Source organism: Aotus nancymaae, unplaced genomic scaffold (genome assembly GCF_030222135.1).
Source record: "Aotus nancymaae isolate 86718 unplaced genomic scaffold, 86718_ANA_hifiasm-v0.15.2.pri h1tg000015l_0, whole genome shotgun sequence".
Classification (NCBI taxonomy): domain Eukaryota; kingdom Metazoa; phylum Chordata; class Mammalia; order Primates; family Aotidae; genus Aotus; species Aotus nancymaae.
This window is the reverse complement of record NW_026988426.1, coordinates 3688618-3705431: the sequence shown is the minus strand read 5'-3', so window position 1 is coordinate 3705431 and position 16814 is coordinate 3688618. Positions and strand designations below refer to the sequence as shown.

Sequence of the window (16814 nt, the reverse complement as noted above, 5' to 3'; positions counted from 1 at the left end):
TCTGACTCAAAAAATAAAAATGAAAGAAAAAACAAATGCCCTAAACAAAAAAATGAGGCACACATAGTCTATGCCATCCAATGTCATGTCCTCCTTGCTATGCTTTTAAAATCTTACCCAGCCCCCACCCAAAGTGCTTTTTTAAATGGTGCAAAGTCTTGGTGACCCGTTTCTTTCACTCACTCACATCTGTGCTGTTAACTGTGTATCTGACATTTGCTAAAAGGGTTAGCTGAATACTTTAAAAATAATTTTCCATCAACTCAAACTCACCATTTATTTACGGCCAAGAAAGGTCACCTCTATGGTAAAAGCTAAGATGAATCCCAAGTTCAAAAATGCGGCAAACGATTTGTTTAGGGAAATATGAAATGTTACACATTAGCTTCTTTATTGAAGAGGCAGTTCAGACCCATTTGTATATCCAAGAGTGTAAGATGACAAAGTATGTAACGACTCTTTAACCTTTTCAAGTATTTCACTTAAAATATACATTATGCTAAGCTTTAAGGTCAGCGCAGGAAATCTTAGTAGTTGCCATTAAAACTACTATAAATATGTATTTCCTGCACAGAATTATGCAAAATCTACCATTTAATTCCCGTTATGCAGCATATTCTTACACATCTAGAAAAATACGATTAGAGGGATGAACACCACAAATGTTAGCCATTTGTGATTTGAGAAAACTATTATGGAAAATGTAACACACATGCAGAAAAAATACAACATATCTTTAAGTGCACAGCTCAGAACACACTCAGATATTTAGCACCCAGGTTTAGAAACAGATGATTCCCAGCACCAGATAAATGCCCCCCTTCAGCCTTGGCCAAGGCTGTTATCCTAATTTCCTACTGCATAGACAAGTTTTGCCCATCTTTATAATTTATATAGAAGGAATCAGACAGCATGTTAGCTTTTGTGTCTGGAGTCTTTCATTCAGCAAGGTTTGTCAAATTCAACTACGTTATTGCACAGTTAAGAGTTCATTCATGCTCACTTTTTACAGTATTCTGTAGAAACGTCCACTTGTTTATTCATTCTATTGCACATGTGTCTTAAGATAGTTCAGTTTTGTGCCATTTTATGCTATGAATATTTTAGTGCATGTCCTTTGGTGGAGAGACATGCATTTTTGCTGGGCTTAGGTAAAAGGGTGTACACATGCTTGGCTTTAAGTGCCAGCTTTCAAAAATGGTTTTATCGATTAGCAATTCCACCAGTGGTGGACAGTTCCTCTTGCTTAGATCCTTGCCAAAACGTGATCCTTTTTCATGCTTTTCATTTTAACCATTTCCATGAATGGGCAGCAGTACTATATGGTGTTTTAATTTTGCACTTCTCTGATTACTAATAAAGTTAACACATCTTTTCATGTTTATTGGCCATCTGGATATCCTTTAAAGTGAGTGGACATCCTCTATAGTCTTTTGCCTTTTCCATTTTCCCCCTTGTTGATTTGTAGGTGCTCTTTACATATTCTAGATCAGGGACCAGAAAACTATGAGTGCAGACCAAATTCAGACTGCCATTTGTGTTTGTGAATAGTTTTACTGGGAAGCAGCCATGCTTTTTTTTTTTTTTTTTTTAAATGCATTGTGTATGGATGCTTTCACACTGTAGCAAAGATGAGCAGTTGTGACAAAGCCAAAAATTTTCACCACCTGGTGCCTTGCTAAAAAGTTTGCCAACACTTTTGCTACACTCAGTTCTGTTGTCACATATGTGAACTGCAAGTATCTTCCTGCCATGGTTTCCTGTTCACTTTCTTACTGGTGGTCTTTCTGGTAAATAGAAGTTCTGAAATTTAATATTCAGTTCTAATTTTATGGGCTAGTTTTGGGGTCTCAATAAAACTTTGCTTACTCCAAGGTTACAAACTGTCCTAAGATCTCTTTGTAAAGCTTTATTTCACATTTCATATTCAGATCTGCAATCTACCTCCAACCGACTTTCTATTAAATTACAAAATGTAATTGGCAAAGCACATTTACTGGAAAAAACACCTTTTCCCCCACTACACTTCGATGTCACTGTTGTCAAAAGTCAAGTGATGGTATACATGTGGGTCTATTTATGAATCTTTATGCTGTTCCACTGGTCAATTTGTTCATCCTTGTGCCAAAATCACAGCATCGTAATTTCTATGACTTTGTAACAGGTCTTGATATTTGGGAATTTCAATCCTCTCTGTCCGTTCTACAAGATAGCCTTGACAATTATTGGCTTTTTGAATATGCACATGAATTCTAGAATTAGCTTGTTAATTTACATTAAAGAATTTGGTAGGATTTCATTAAGGTTCAACGAATTTAGGAAGAAGCAACATTGTTTTGAGATTGTCCTGGAATCCTATCCCTCTCTCTCCTTTGTAATTTTCTTTTCCTGATACAGTCCTTTAAAGCATATTAGCTAATTTTTTCTCCTAGGCACTTGAGGATCTTTTAAGTGGTATTGCTTTTCAAAATTTCATTTTCCATGTTTTTTCTGATGTATTACAAAATTTCTTTTGCATAACTTTTATGCAGGGAACTTACCGAATTTACTCATCACATCTGCAAATAAAGGTTTTCATTCTTTTTCTTTTTTAAAGTTTTACTTCTCTTTTATTTTTCTGAGATAGAGCCTCGCTCTGTAGCCCAGGCTGGAGTGCAGTGGCACCATCTCGGCTCACTGCAATCTCCACCTCCCAGTTCAAGCAATTGTCTTGCCTCAGACTCTTGAGTAGCTGGGATTACAGGCATTCGCCACCATGCCCAGCTAATTTTTTTTGTATTTTTAGTGGAGACAGGGTTTCACCATGTTGGCCAGGCTGCTCTTGAACTTCTGACCTCATGATCTGCCCCCTCAGCCTCCCAAAGTGCTGGGATTACAGGCGTGAGCCACTGCGCCCAGCTTGTTTTACTTCTTTTCTAATCTTTATGCCTTTTGTTTTTCTTGCATTAGTTTTCCAGTTAGGTCCTTCTGAACAATGTTGAATAAAATCAGTGACAGTGGATATCCTTGTCTATTTTCATAATCTTGGAAGAAATCACTGTATCATTAAGCATACTGTTTGTTGTAGTGTAAGTCTCTTTAAGAAATTAAGGAAGTCCCTTTCTCTCCATCATTTGCTAATATCATATGAACATTAATATTAACACACGAATATGCTGCATGCCAGATTACTTTTCTACAGGTGGTGTAGAAATAAAATAACAACTGATTTTTTAATATTAAGCCACCTTTGCATTTCTGGAAGACAACCTACCTAATTACCATATTACCTTTTTCCAGAACAAACCCATCTTTGTTTTGTCTGCCCAGTATCAGGTCATATGACCACTATAACACAAGTTACTGGCAAAGAGAATGAAATCATCATTTTGACTAATCACGATTTTCCCACGTCATGTGAAGAAGCAGTAGGTACCTAAACTTTTCCAGCAAGAAATGGAGTGAGGACATTAATTGACCAAAAAACAATTGCTAGAAACTTGAATTAATTTGTTCTAAAATACTGGGAATAAGGGGAATGCACAAAACAATGATACTGTATTTATATCAAATACAAGTTTCTGAATAAAATTTCAGAATTACAAAATATTGGCACTAGGCACATTCAAACCTATGGATTAAAAAGGGTGGTGGTGTGAGAGCTGGGGATATTTTAGAGTATGGGAAATATGTTTGTTCTCTTTCACTGAAATAGACAAACAGTTCCAAATTATGTATGTATAGTTTATCAAAATAGGCTTTTAAAAAATCTTATCTTGCTCAGATGCAGTTGAAAACTTTACAAAACCACTGCCTCCTCTACTATTGAGGCATTTGTTAAAAACCCACTTGTAAATTCCTCTAACTAGAAAATTATGCACTTTACCATTTTATAACTATTATCTCAATAACAATATATCCTGTCTGTCTCAGTACACCCTGTCATCCTAACACTCAAATAAGAAAACCACCTTTTTGTAAGTCACCCAAATCCAAATTTGCATAGAGTTACCATTAGATTGCATTTTTAAAATATGATGAAAAATGGCCATATACTTATTTAATGCTACTGTCCTCATGATCAACTCCTGATAATTTAAAAACTTCATTTTATACAATGAAGGTTTATTCAGAGCTTATAGTCTCTGGGATCTTTCGTATAAACACCTGATTTTACATCAGAAATATGGCTTCTCGCAGAACAATTTCCAAGACAATATATTTTCCACATTCACCATATTGACAGATTTTGCCTTTGTATGATTCCCTGATATGTAAATACAATTTGAATCCAAAATAAATATTAAATATTTATAAAACTTCACTTCTGCATAAATTATCTAGTGTCCAATGAGTCGTACGATGTTGCTGAAGGTTTTGCCTCGTTACATTCTTAGGGATTCTTCTCTGTGAAAATTCAGATTAAAATGAATCTAACACCTAAATGCTTCTCACCATTCAGGAACATGAACTCTCAGATAAGCTCTTTGACTTCCTATTGGATTTCCCATATTCATCCTATTCAGAGAGTTTTCTAAAAATTGAGATCTGACTTCAGAGATTTTCCACATCAAGTACATTCATATTTCCTCTTCTATGAATTCTCTGATGGCTATTGAAGGCTGATCTGTGGTGGAATTTTTTCCCACATTCATTACATTCATAGGGTTTCTCTCCTGAATGAGTTCTATAGTGTACAGTGAGGTATGACTTCTGAGAAAAGACTTTCCCACATTCATTACATTCATAGGGTTTCTCTCCTGAATGGCTTCTGTAGTGGACGGTGAGGTTTGACATCCGAGAGAAGACTTTTCCACATTTACTACATTCATAGGGTTTCTCTCCTGAATGAATTCGATGATGTATAGTGAGATATGATTTCTGAGAGAAGAATTTTCCACATTCGTAACATTCATAGGGTTTCTCACCTGTGTGTACTCTTTGATGTCTAAAGAGGGATGAATTATGGGAAAAGGTTTTCCCACATTCACTACATCCATAAGGTTTCTCTTCAGAATGATTTCTATAATGTTCAGTATAGTATGACAACTCAGAGAATAACTTTCCACATATATTACATTCATAGGATTTCTCCCCTTTTGGAAGTGACTGGTGCCCATCAAAGGGTGAATTTACAAGGAAGGTTTTCCCACATTCATTACATTCATAGGGTTTCTCTCCCAAATGAGCTGTATGATGGTCGGTGAGATACGACAACTGAGAGAACTTTCCACATTCACTACATTCATGGGATTTCTCTTCTGTGTGTACTTTCCGATGTCTAATGAAGGCTGAATTTAAATTGAAGGTTTTGCCACATTCATTACATTCATAGGGTTTCTCTTCTAAATGACTTCTATAATGTATAGTGAGGTATGACACCCGAGAAAAGAATTTCCCACACTCACTACACTGATAGGGCTTCTCTCCTGTGTGTGTTCTCTGATGTGTAATCAGGGTAGACTTTCGGTAGTAGGATTTCCCACATTCATTACATTTATAAAGTTTCTCCCCTGTGTGAGTTCTTTGATGGTCACTGAGTGCGGACTTGCGGGAGAAGGATTTCCCACATTCGTTACATGGATAGGGCCTCTCTCCTGAATGATTTCTCTGGTGTAGGGTGAGATGTGTCTTTTGGCAGAAGGTTTTCCCACATTCGCTACATTCGTAAGGTTTCTCTCCTGAATGAGTTCTTAGGTGTTGAGTAAGGTGTAATTTCTGACAAAAGGTTTTCCCACATTCATTACATTTATAGGGCTTCTCCTCTAAGTGTGATCTCCGATGTACAGTGAGGGTTCCCTTTTGGCTGAAAGATTTCCCACATACGTTACATTCATAAGGTTTCTCTCCTGTGTGAGCTCTCTGATGAATGATGAATTTTGACTTTTTACAGAAGGATTTTCCACATTCAATGCATTCAAAGGGCTTCATTTCCATTTGTGTTCTCTGATATGCATTAAAATTTGACATCTGCATGAAGTCTGGTCCAGTATCATTCCACTCAAAGCGCTTCTCCTCTATGTAAGCTCTCTTATGAGCAATAAAAACAACTTCATTGTCTAAGGCTTCCATGCATTCATTATACTCAAAGGGTTTCTCCAAAATATTAATTTTCTGAAGAATATTTTCTTCACTTTGAGAACAGTTATCCCCATTTTGATTAAATTCATATGTTTTCTCTCCATGATATGTTTTCTCACATTCGTTACACTCATCAGGTTTTGTTCTGGCATAGCTTCCATCACTACTAATTAATTCTGAAATAGATTCTAAATTCTTTCCACATGAGACACAATTATGAGCTATTATGCTTGAAGGAACAAGGCTTGTTTCCATATAGGTTTGACCAAATGTATTCCCTTTCTCTTCAGTCAGGGTTTTGTTGTCGATACAAACAGCTTGCCTTGAATGTTTGTCTTCATTTTCTTGGATTCTCTCTATTAGGTCATCAACTTTCCAGACTTCTAAAAAGGAAAAAAAGTAAACAAACTGTAAATCTGAACACACTAGCTATGGAAAGGTACAGCTATTCAAGAGCCCCTAATGTGGGGTTGACTCTGGCGTCAGAGCCAATCTCCACAAATAATAATTACAAACACATAATTCTCTTTTTCCTTTGCTTTCTAAAACAAAACATAAACACACACACATAAACAGGGGTGGTGAAAGAATAAAGATGAAATAGTAGTGCAAGATGGAAGAGTAATTCATATTGAATACAAATAAATTTGTCACTTTACAAATATTATGTTTCAAACTCTGGCAGAAAAGATGAAATAAAACCAATAAATGATGAGCAGAGAAGTGACTGAAAGAGTGCCAGATCCAGGCAAAGATGGGAGGACTCAGAGCAGATGGGATCAGTGGGAACAAAAGCAGTTACTGCGTCTATATGCAAAGACTCCATTATGGATTGTATTTGGGAGAAATCTATTACAATTTCTATATTAAACTGAAAGATATCACTTCATATCAAGACTACAATGGCAGCATCCCCACTAGCCTAGACTCTTGTAAAATCCATGCATCATTATTCTGCATACAAATGCAAATAAACGTTCTAAATGCTCTGATTTCTTCATGTTTACAAAGAGGATTCACATTCAACTGGAGGAGAAATCCAGGTACATGATTGTCCAAAATAAATAAAAGACCAGAGAGCAAGGTTTTTGTTTTTGTTTTTGTTTTTTTGAGACAAAATCTTGCTTTGTCGCACAGGCTGGAGTGCAATGGCGCAATCTTGGCTCACTGCAAGCTCCGCCGCCTCCCAGGCTCAAGAGATTCTCCTGCCTCACCCTCCCGAGTAGCTGGGATTAGGCACATGCTACCATGTCTAGCTAATTTTTGTATTTTTAGTAGAGATGGGATTTCACCATGTTGCCCAGGCTGGTTTTGAACTTCTGACCTCAGGTTATTCACCTGCCTTGGTCTCCCAAAGTGCTGGGATTACAGGTGTGAGCCAGGGCAAGGTATCTTAAAAACAAGATCATGCTGGGCATGGTGGCTCATGCCTGTAATCCTAGCACTTTGGGAGGCCAAGGCCGGTGAATTGCCTGAGCTCAGGAGTTTCAGACCAGCATGGGCAACATGGCAAAACCCTGTCTCTACTTTAACAAAAAAAAAAAAAGAAAAAGAAAAACAAAACAAAGCAAAAATCCCAAGATCAGATCTTTGAAGTGTTTTGAAAGTTTTATTTAATACTAGCTAACCTTCTTAGCCATTAAATTCTACTTTCCCTGCTTGCACAATATAGCACAGTGGTTAAGAGCATGAACACCAGAGCAGGACACCTCAGTTCAAACCCCCAACAATTTACTAGCTAAGACACCTTGGTCAAGTTATGTAACTGTGATGCAGTTTCACTCATCTGAAATGTGAATACAAGTGCCTAAATCATAGGCACTGTCAAAGGACTGAATTAGTACAAATAAACTGCTTAGAACAGTTTATAACATAAAACAAATGCTCATTAAGTTGAGCCATTAATTTTCTTTCAATTTGCTGACTTAAATTTCCTAAAACGAGTCATGTCTCTGTATAATTATTTTACTTAATTCTGAGTACAAACAAGAGTTCCCAAACACTTGGGTTTCATTTGGTGGAAAATCTTACGCCTCAGATTCCTAAAGCTGCCCCTACAATGTTAACTTTTATTTTTATGTATCTTACAAATTTTTGGATCCACAAAACTTGTTAGCTGCTATCACCCACATGCAATGCAACCCTGACAGTACTCTGCTCAGAAATCTACAACATCCCTCAGCTCAAGCAACCCAAAGACCAACAGAAGAAACAGAAAGGTTATTAATAATATTTTTCACTACTTGGATTCAAAATATTTATTCAAGATAGCATTGCACTAATCTGCCAACAACATGTGCCTCTGGAAACCTAGGCTATGCCTTGCTCATTCTCAACCACAAGTCTGTGCTCATGATCTTCCCCACTCAATTTGACTTCTGGCATTGGCTATACTCGAAACTTATCTATGCTTTCAGGGAACCTTCAAGACATTTATCAAATCTCTTCCCAGTTCACTGAATGTCTTTCCCTTACATTTTAAAATAGCTTTTACATAAAGTTGCACAATATCCATTGGGGTCTAAATATTCCATGTAAAAGCTGAATTTGAAAGTAGTTCATGCAGCTATGATTTCCTTTCCTAACCAAAACCTATGCCCTTGGAAAGTATTCATATTTTCTTTGAATCTCTCTGAACAGAAATTAAAATAGTTCCTAATCTGATTGGTGCTTACAGGTTATAATCTAACCCCTATCTGTTTTATCAGAAACTACAGTTCAGAATAAATGATCTCTCAATGGATTAATGATAAAGATCTTTCATTACCTAGCTCCTTTGTAAGTCAATAAAATCCTATTGAATGCCTACTGTATGTTGCCTATCAAAGCAAGAAGAGTAAAAAGGTCTTTCCTCTTTGGAGGATTATAATTCGGGTAGATGAAACTGAAGCAATAAATATATGCAACTAACTATCAGAATGTATAATCATAGAGCATATACTCCTATCAGAGCATATAATCACAGAGCATATACTCCTATCAAGCGTATAATCACAGAGCATATACTCCTATCAAGTGTATAATCACAGAGCATATACACCTATCAGAGCACATAATCATAGAGCATATACTATCAGAGCATATAATCACAGAGCATATACTCCTATCAGAGCTTATACTCAGCGCATATAATCCTAACAGAGCATAGAATCATAGAGCATGTATTTCTTTTTTTTTTTTTTTTGAGATGGAGTCTTGCTCTGTCACCCAGGCTGGAGTGTAATGGTGCAATCTCCACTGACTGCAACCTCCGCCTCATGGGTTCAAGTGAATCTCCTGCCTCAGCCCCCTGAGTAGCTGAGATTACAGGCACGCTGCCATGCCCAGCTAAATTTTGTATTTTTAGTAGAGACAGGGTTTCACCATGTTGGTCAGGCTGCTCTTGGAACTCCTAACCTCGTGATCCCCCCACTTCGGTCTCCCAAAGTGCTGGGATTACAGGCATGAGCCACCGCACCAGGCCTAGAGTATATACTTCTATCAGAGGATGTAATCACAGAGCATACACTCCTATCAGGGCATACACTATATGCTCTGATATACTCTATCAGAGCATAAAATTTAGAGCATATACTCCTATCAGAGTTTATACTCAGAGCATATAATGCTATCAAAGCATAGAATCACAGAGCATATAATCTATCAGAGCATATAATCACAGAGCTTATACTCCTATCAGAGCATATAATCTAATCAGAGCATATAATCTTAGAGCATATAATCCTATCAGAGTGTATAATCATATCAGAGTATATAATCATATCCAACTTTCTGTGGTAACAATCACTAAGTGGAATAGATATCAAGAGAAAAGAAAGACTGGAGTGGTCAATGAATCATGAAGAAAACTTCAAGGAGTTAACCTTTAAGCTCAAATGTAAAGGATAAAGTTCTAAAGTTTATTGCTCAACAATGCAAATACAGTTAACATTACTGTACACTTAAAAAGGGTTAAGATGGTAAATTGTATGTTCCTTTTTTTTTTTTTTTGAGATGGAGTTTTGCTCTTTTTGCCCAGGCTGGAATGCAATGGTTCGATCTCAGCTCACTGCAACCTCCACCTCCAGAGTTCAAGCAATTCTCCTGCTCCAACTTCTCAAGTAGCCAAAATTACAGGCATGTACCACCATACCTGGCTAATTTTTATATTTTTAGTAGAGATGGGGTTTCACCATGTTGGCCAGGCTGGTCTCACACTTCTGACCTCAGGTAATCCACCCTTTTCGGCCTCCCAAAGTGCTGGGATTACAGATGTGAGCCACCGTGCCTGGCCTGTTACATGCTTTTTAACCACAACTGAAGGGGGCCAGGCGCAGTGGCTCACGCCTGTAATCCCAGCACTTTGGGAGGCCGAGGTGGGTGGATTACCTGAGGTCAGGAGCTCAAGACCAGCCTGGCCAACATGGTAAAGCCCTGTCTCTATTAAAAATACAAAAACTACCCACGCGTGGTGGCATGCACCTGTAATCCCAGCTACTCGGGAGGCTGAGGCAGAAGAATTGCTTGAACCTGGGAGGTGGTGGTTGCAGTGAGCCAAGATAGTACCACTGTGCTCCAGCCTAGGCGACAAAACAAGACTCCATCTCAAAAAAAAAACCCACAACAATTCTGTAACGGTGAGGGAGTAAGTAAGTTACTGATAATGCTCGAGAAAGAGGAAGTTAATGGGTCCCCAGTACAGGTTAGAATGAAAAAATCCCTACCAGTGTACATCAAATGTAAAATCAACAAAAGAGTTCATGTATGTGTGCTGGAAGGAAAGTGGTATTTGGGTGTTGGGAAGTGTTACTCAGGGTACTGAATACATAAAAACAACAGTCTTTAGTCACTCTCAAAGGTCTGGGATGAGCATTTTTTAACATTTGATACTCTACTAACTTACCTGGACTATGCTGACATGGAAATTCATCTTCCATTATCCATGGTTCTTCTCCCTGCTCCAACTTAATGATGACATTTGGCTTGGTGATATTACATCCTGTTAATGGGAAAAGAAGAATAACTTGGATAAGCTGCTTGGCTTCAGAATCTCTCAAATACAAGATGTTGCCACCTCATAAGCTGCATAACAGAAGTGCCCCATTTTTACCTTATCAAAGTTAGAACCTTTCAATGAATAATAATATAAACACTCCAGCTAGTGCCCACAAAGAATTAAATGGTGTCATCACTTACTTCCTCAAACTCAAGGATAAAACCCTATTCAACTGAAAGCATTCAGAAAGAAAGCTATCCTCACCCACAGAAACAAGATGGCTATAGTTCTCCAGCATCACATCTCTGTATGTTATCTTCTCATCAGGGTCCAGTTGCTGCCACTCCTCCTGGGTGAAGTCCACTGCCACGTCTTTGAATGACATTGGCCCCTGTAATGGCAACATGATCAGAATTGGGAGATGTGGAAAAGAAATAGGGGAATAACATTTTACAAAGCTCACTGGTAAAGTTAACCAAGAACATTGTATACCTTATCTTATGTTACAGACTGTGGAAGTGAAATCATATTAGAAACACATATTCCTTGGGGTTCTTAATATATATACATATAAAACCCCACAAAAATAAAAACCCAAAACACAACTGAGTTCTTATTTTGCAACTGAACTGAGTTTTGGGGATATAAGATGAGTGAAACACCATGACTGCTCTCAAAAAGCTGACAACCTGATAAGGAGATAAACATGTAAACAAACATAAGCATTTTACTTCTTGTCACTTGTTTCAGTCTCCTTTGCTGCCAGGCTTGCCCCTTCTCCTGGACCTCTTCAGGTTGGAGTGCTCACCACTCAGTTCCGGTCTTCTTCTTCCTAACTCACTGCTTTGGGGCTCTCACCCTGTTTCAGCTCCTCATTCCTTTGGCTCTTTTATTCTCACAGACAGTGGCTTCTGGCTATCTGCATGGCTGAGTTTTATCTTAAACATCTCATTCTTGCAGTAATGAATATTCATTAAATGAATGAATGAATGTCCAAAGCTGTTATTAGAGTAATGTAGACAAGGGGCAGAATGATTTAACAAAAGTGAATCAAATTGTTTTAACTTTATGCCATTAGATTAGGCTTCACAGACTCAGTTAACCTGAAGTCGTTAAAGATGAATTGTGTATTCCTATGGGATGAAGGGGAAGAAGAATATGATGAGGTGTAAAAAGTACCAATGGCAAAAATGAAGCAGCTTCAATTTTTAAGAGGTTGGGGCTGGACATGGTGGTTCATGCTTATAATCCCAGCACTTTGGGAGGCCAAGATGGAAAGATTATTTGAGCTCAGGAGTTCGAGACCAGCCCAGGCAACAGAGTAAGACCTCATCTCTGCTAAAAATAAATTAAAAAAAAAAATTGGCTGGGCATCATGGCACATGCCTGTAGTTCCAACTACTCAGGAGCCTAAGGCAGGAGGATCACCTGAGGAAGGTCAAGGCTGCAGTGAGCTATGATTGCACCACTGCACTCCACCCTAGGCAACAGAGCAAGACCCTGTCTCAAAAAAAAAAAAAAAAAAGAAAGAAAGAAAAAGAAAAATGTAAAATGTAAAACTGGGCTCCAGCAATCCACCTGCCTTGGCCTCCCAAAGTGTTGGAATTACAGGCTTCAGTCAGCATGCCTTGCCCAAACATGTAGTTTAGAAGAAGTAAGTGCCCAATAAGGATAAGGAAGGAATGTTGCATTATTCTATTATTTATAAAGAACATTATCAACAAAGGGTTCAAACCCAGTGATATACCTAAGACCATGTAAATCCCAACAGATAGCAGAGGCAGAGCTGCTAGGCTGGTGGGCTGAGAAACTAAAGCAGAACATCCAAGCTTATCCACAGGCAGGCCACAGGAGCTGATAAAATCACCAAGAGAGAGTAATAACCTTCTGGGTTGTTAGTCCAGAAGGCAAGGAGGTGGCAGGGGTTAGAAGACTGATCAACCAATAAATAACACAAAATTACATGCCAATATCATTTACATCAATACAAATACTCAAAATGAAACATAACCAAACAAAATCCAGTACCAGATTTAAAACATAATATACAATAGCCAAATGGGACTTATTCCAAGAATACAGACTAGTTTAACATTTGGAAATCTATTAATATGATATGCCATTATAAGAGAGCAAATAAGAAAAATCTTTTATCTGTGAAGATATTTGAAAAAGTTTGACAGAAAAAGCTGATTTTAAAAAAGCAAACTGGAGAAAATCGGAACTGATGGATACTTCATTAACATCACTAATATATATATACATGTACACACAAATATAAATATTACACCCTAATATGCAATAGTATGTATGATATATATATAACATATGTATTTCAATTACATACAAGCACATATGTATAGTTTAAGTTTACACACACACACACACACACACACACACACTTATGCCTCAGTCTTCTCAGTCCAAAAAGTCAGGATTTTACTTAGCAGGGAAAAACTACATACCTTCCCACTAATATCAAGAACAAGATATTAATAAAATGCTCATTATCTACAATTAGAGAAGAGAAAACAATCAGAGGAATATAACTAAGAAAAAAAAAAGTGGTCAGGTGTGGGATCCCAAAGTAATCCCAGCACTTTGGGAGGCCAAGGCGAGCAGATCACCTAAGTCAGGAGTTTGAGACCAGCCTGGTCAACATGGTGAAACCCCATCTCTACTAAAGATCCCCCCCAAAATTAGTGGTATCATTAAGATCAATTTAATAATACAAAGATATCAGTTATCCTAAATTACTTTATAAATATGTGATTCCAATAAAAATAGCAAAAAGCTTTTTCCTGGAACAAGACCAGCTGACATTACAGTTCACATGAGGTAAGAGAAAATAAAAAACAGCTAGGGGTAAAAAACCATTTGGACATGAATAAAACTGTATCCAGGTCAGGTGTAGCGGCTCATGCCGGTAATCCCAGCACTTTGGAAAGCTGAGGCAGAAGGATCGCTTGAGGCCAGGAGTTTGAGACTAGTCTTGGCAACATAGCAAGACCCTGTCTCTACAGAGGAAAAAATATATATATTAGAAAAAACATATATAGAGAGACATTAGGACTTCTGCCCTCAGTTGTGATAAACTAACAGGTACTGGATATACCCTCCAACCTGAAACAGCACACAAGAACTACAACAATAAAATCAAAAACAGAAAGAAACAAAATGGACAACATATCTGAAAAAATGGTTTTCAAGGCACTGATTATCAGGCAGCAGAGCTACCTATGAAAGATGGGAAATAAACAAGGTGAACCATACAACTTCTGCCTTGCACGCTTCCAGGCCACAGAGCAGGGAAGAAGAAGAGTCAGACCTAAGGAGAAAGAGTTGCGAGATGGGAAAACGGGGAGGAAATTACAACCCATAAGAAAGAAAAGAACTAGTCAATCAAAACTGGCCCAGAATTGACACAGACTTTACAACTGGCAGAGAGCACTGAGACAATTTATAACTCTATTCCAAATGTTCAAACAAATTGAGACAGGCAAGATATAAAAAAGATCCATACTAACCTTCTACAGATAGAAACTACAGTATCTGAGATGAAAATTATACTGGACAAGATTAACAGCATCGCAGAAAAAAGAGATTACCGAATATAAAGACAGCAACAGAAGCTACATAAAATGAAACAGAGAAAAAATAATTAAAAGCAAATAAAGACCAACAGTGTGTTCTGGGAAAATTGCAAGTGGCCTAACATACAGGCAACAAGAATCGATGGAGGGGAGGTGATGGGGAGTTGAAGAAATAATGATAAAAATGTTCCGAAAGCAATGAAACCATAAATCCAAGATCCAAGAAGTTCAATGATCCCCAAAACAGAAACATGAAAAAAATGATACCATGATATATTGAAATCAAATTGCCCAAAACTAGTGACAAAAAGTTTAAAACAATAAGGGGGTGAAGAAAAAAGAAATGTTTTATACAGGGGAACGAAGATGAGGATGAGATCAGATTTCCCTTAGAAAAAAATGTAAGCAAGAAGACAATATAGGAACATATTTAAAGCACTGTGGAGAAAAATCCAGCAAAAATACCTTTTAAAGCAAAGACACAATGAAGACATTTGCAGATATACAAGAATTCATCAGCTAGTTAAAGAAAGCCCTTCAGGCAGAAGTAAAATGACAGCAGATAAAAATTTAGATTTACACAAAGGAATGAAGAGTATCAGAAGTGGTAACTGTGTATTTTCTCTCATTACTTAGATCCCTTTGAAAGATAACTGGGCCAGATGCAGTGGCTCATGCCTGTAATCCCAGCACTTTGAGAGGCTGAGATGGGTAGATCACCTGAGGTCAGGAGTTCAAGACCAGCCTGGCCAACATGGTAAAGTCTCATCTCTACTATAAATACAAAACTTAGCTGGACATGGTGGTACGCGTCTGTAGTCCCAGCTACTCAGGAGGCTGAGGTGGGAGAACTGCTTGAACCTAGGAGGTGAAGGTTGCAATGAGCCAAGGTTGGGCCTCTGCACTACATCCTGGGCAACAGAGTGAGACTCTGTCTCTAAATAAATAAATAAAGTAAATAACTGACTGTTTAATTATAACATAACTATGTTATAAATTGTGTGTGGCATTGTAAAAGTAAAATGAACAAAGTAAAAGTAAAAGTCACCTGTAAAAGTAAAATGAACAATGGTATAAAGATCAAGAGGAGGAGAAAGACCAAGAAGCTACTGTAAGCTTCTTCTACTCTAAAAAAAATGGTACATTACTTGAGAATAAGCTATGATAATTAAAGTTGCATACTATAAATTCGAACTCATTAAAATAACAAAAGTGTGATAGCTAAAAACCCAATAAAAGATATAAAATAGAATCATAAAACAACTCTCAATTAAACAAAAGAAAGGAAGATAAAGGCATTTTAAAAAGAAAGAGGATGAGACTAAAAGAAAACAAAGACAATGAACTCTGACCTAACTAGTTTCATCAATAATCACATTACATGTAAATGGTCTATATATCCCCAATTATGAGACAGAAATAGACTGGAAGAAAATAAGCAAGATCCAAATATTGTTGCCTACAAGAAATAATCCTTTAGATATAAAAATGCAACTAGGTTAAAAGTAAAAGGATGAAATAGGATATACCATGCATGCATTACTCAGAAGAAAGCTACATAAGTAACAAAGTACATTTCAAAGCATGGAATATTACCAGGAATAAGGAAGGCCATTTTACAAAGTCGTTAATTAATCAAGAGGAACATTTTTCCCCCCTTTTTTTCTTTTTGTTCTCTTTTTTCTTCCTTTTTATATAATCTTGAATATTTATGTACCTAAGATAATACATAAAGCAAAAAGTGGTAAAATTGCAAAGAGAAACAGAACCACAATTGCAGGAGATTTCAATTCCCTCTCCCCCACAATTGATACAAGTAGGCAGACAATCAGCAAGGATATGGCACACCTGAACAACACAACCAACCAACTTGATCTCATTAACATTTATCAAACACTCCACCCAACCAGAGCAGAACAAGCCATCTCCTCATTTGTGCACGGAATTTTCCCAAAACAGGCCCTATTCTGAGCCATAAATTTAAGAGGTTTCATGTAATATTCTAGACAAAAATTCACGATCTAAATCTAATCAAGAAGAAAGATTAGGGAAACCCAAATTTAAGGACTTCTATAAAATCGTTGGCCTGGGTAGAGCATGGTGGCTCACGCCTGTAATCTGAGCACTTTGGGAGGCTGAGGTGGGTGGATCACCTGATGTCAGGAATTTGAAACCAGCTTGACCAA

At 37.4% G+C, this 16814-nt stretch overlaps 1 protein-coding gene across 4 annotated transcripts in view; it reads right to left on the bottom strand.

Moving 5' to 3' along the window:
- Window positions 1-331: 331 nt before the first annotated feature.
- RBAK (RB associated KRAB zinc finger) overlaps window positions 332-16814 on the bottom strand; it is a 44058-nt gene continuing 27575 nt past the window's right edge. For all 4 annotated transcript variants that reach the window (XM_012455461.2, XM_012455458.2, XM_012455459.2 and 1 more), the window contains exons 3-5: window positions 11300-11426; window positions 10943-11038; window positions 332-6443 (exon numbers count right to left, since the gene is read on the bottom strand). In XM_012455461.2, the coding sequence (XP_012310884.2) occupies window positions 4534-6443; window positions 10943-11038; window positions 11300-11426 (2133 nt within the window). In that variant the 3' untranslated portion in view covers window positions 332-4533. The remainder of the gene's footprint in view (window positions 6444-10942; window positions 11039-11299; window positions 11427-16814) is intronic.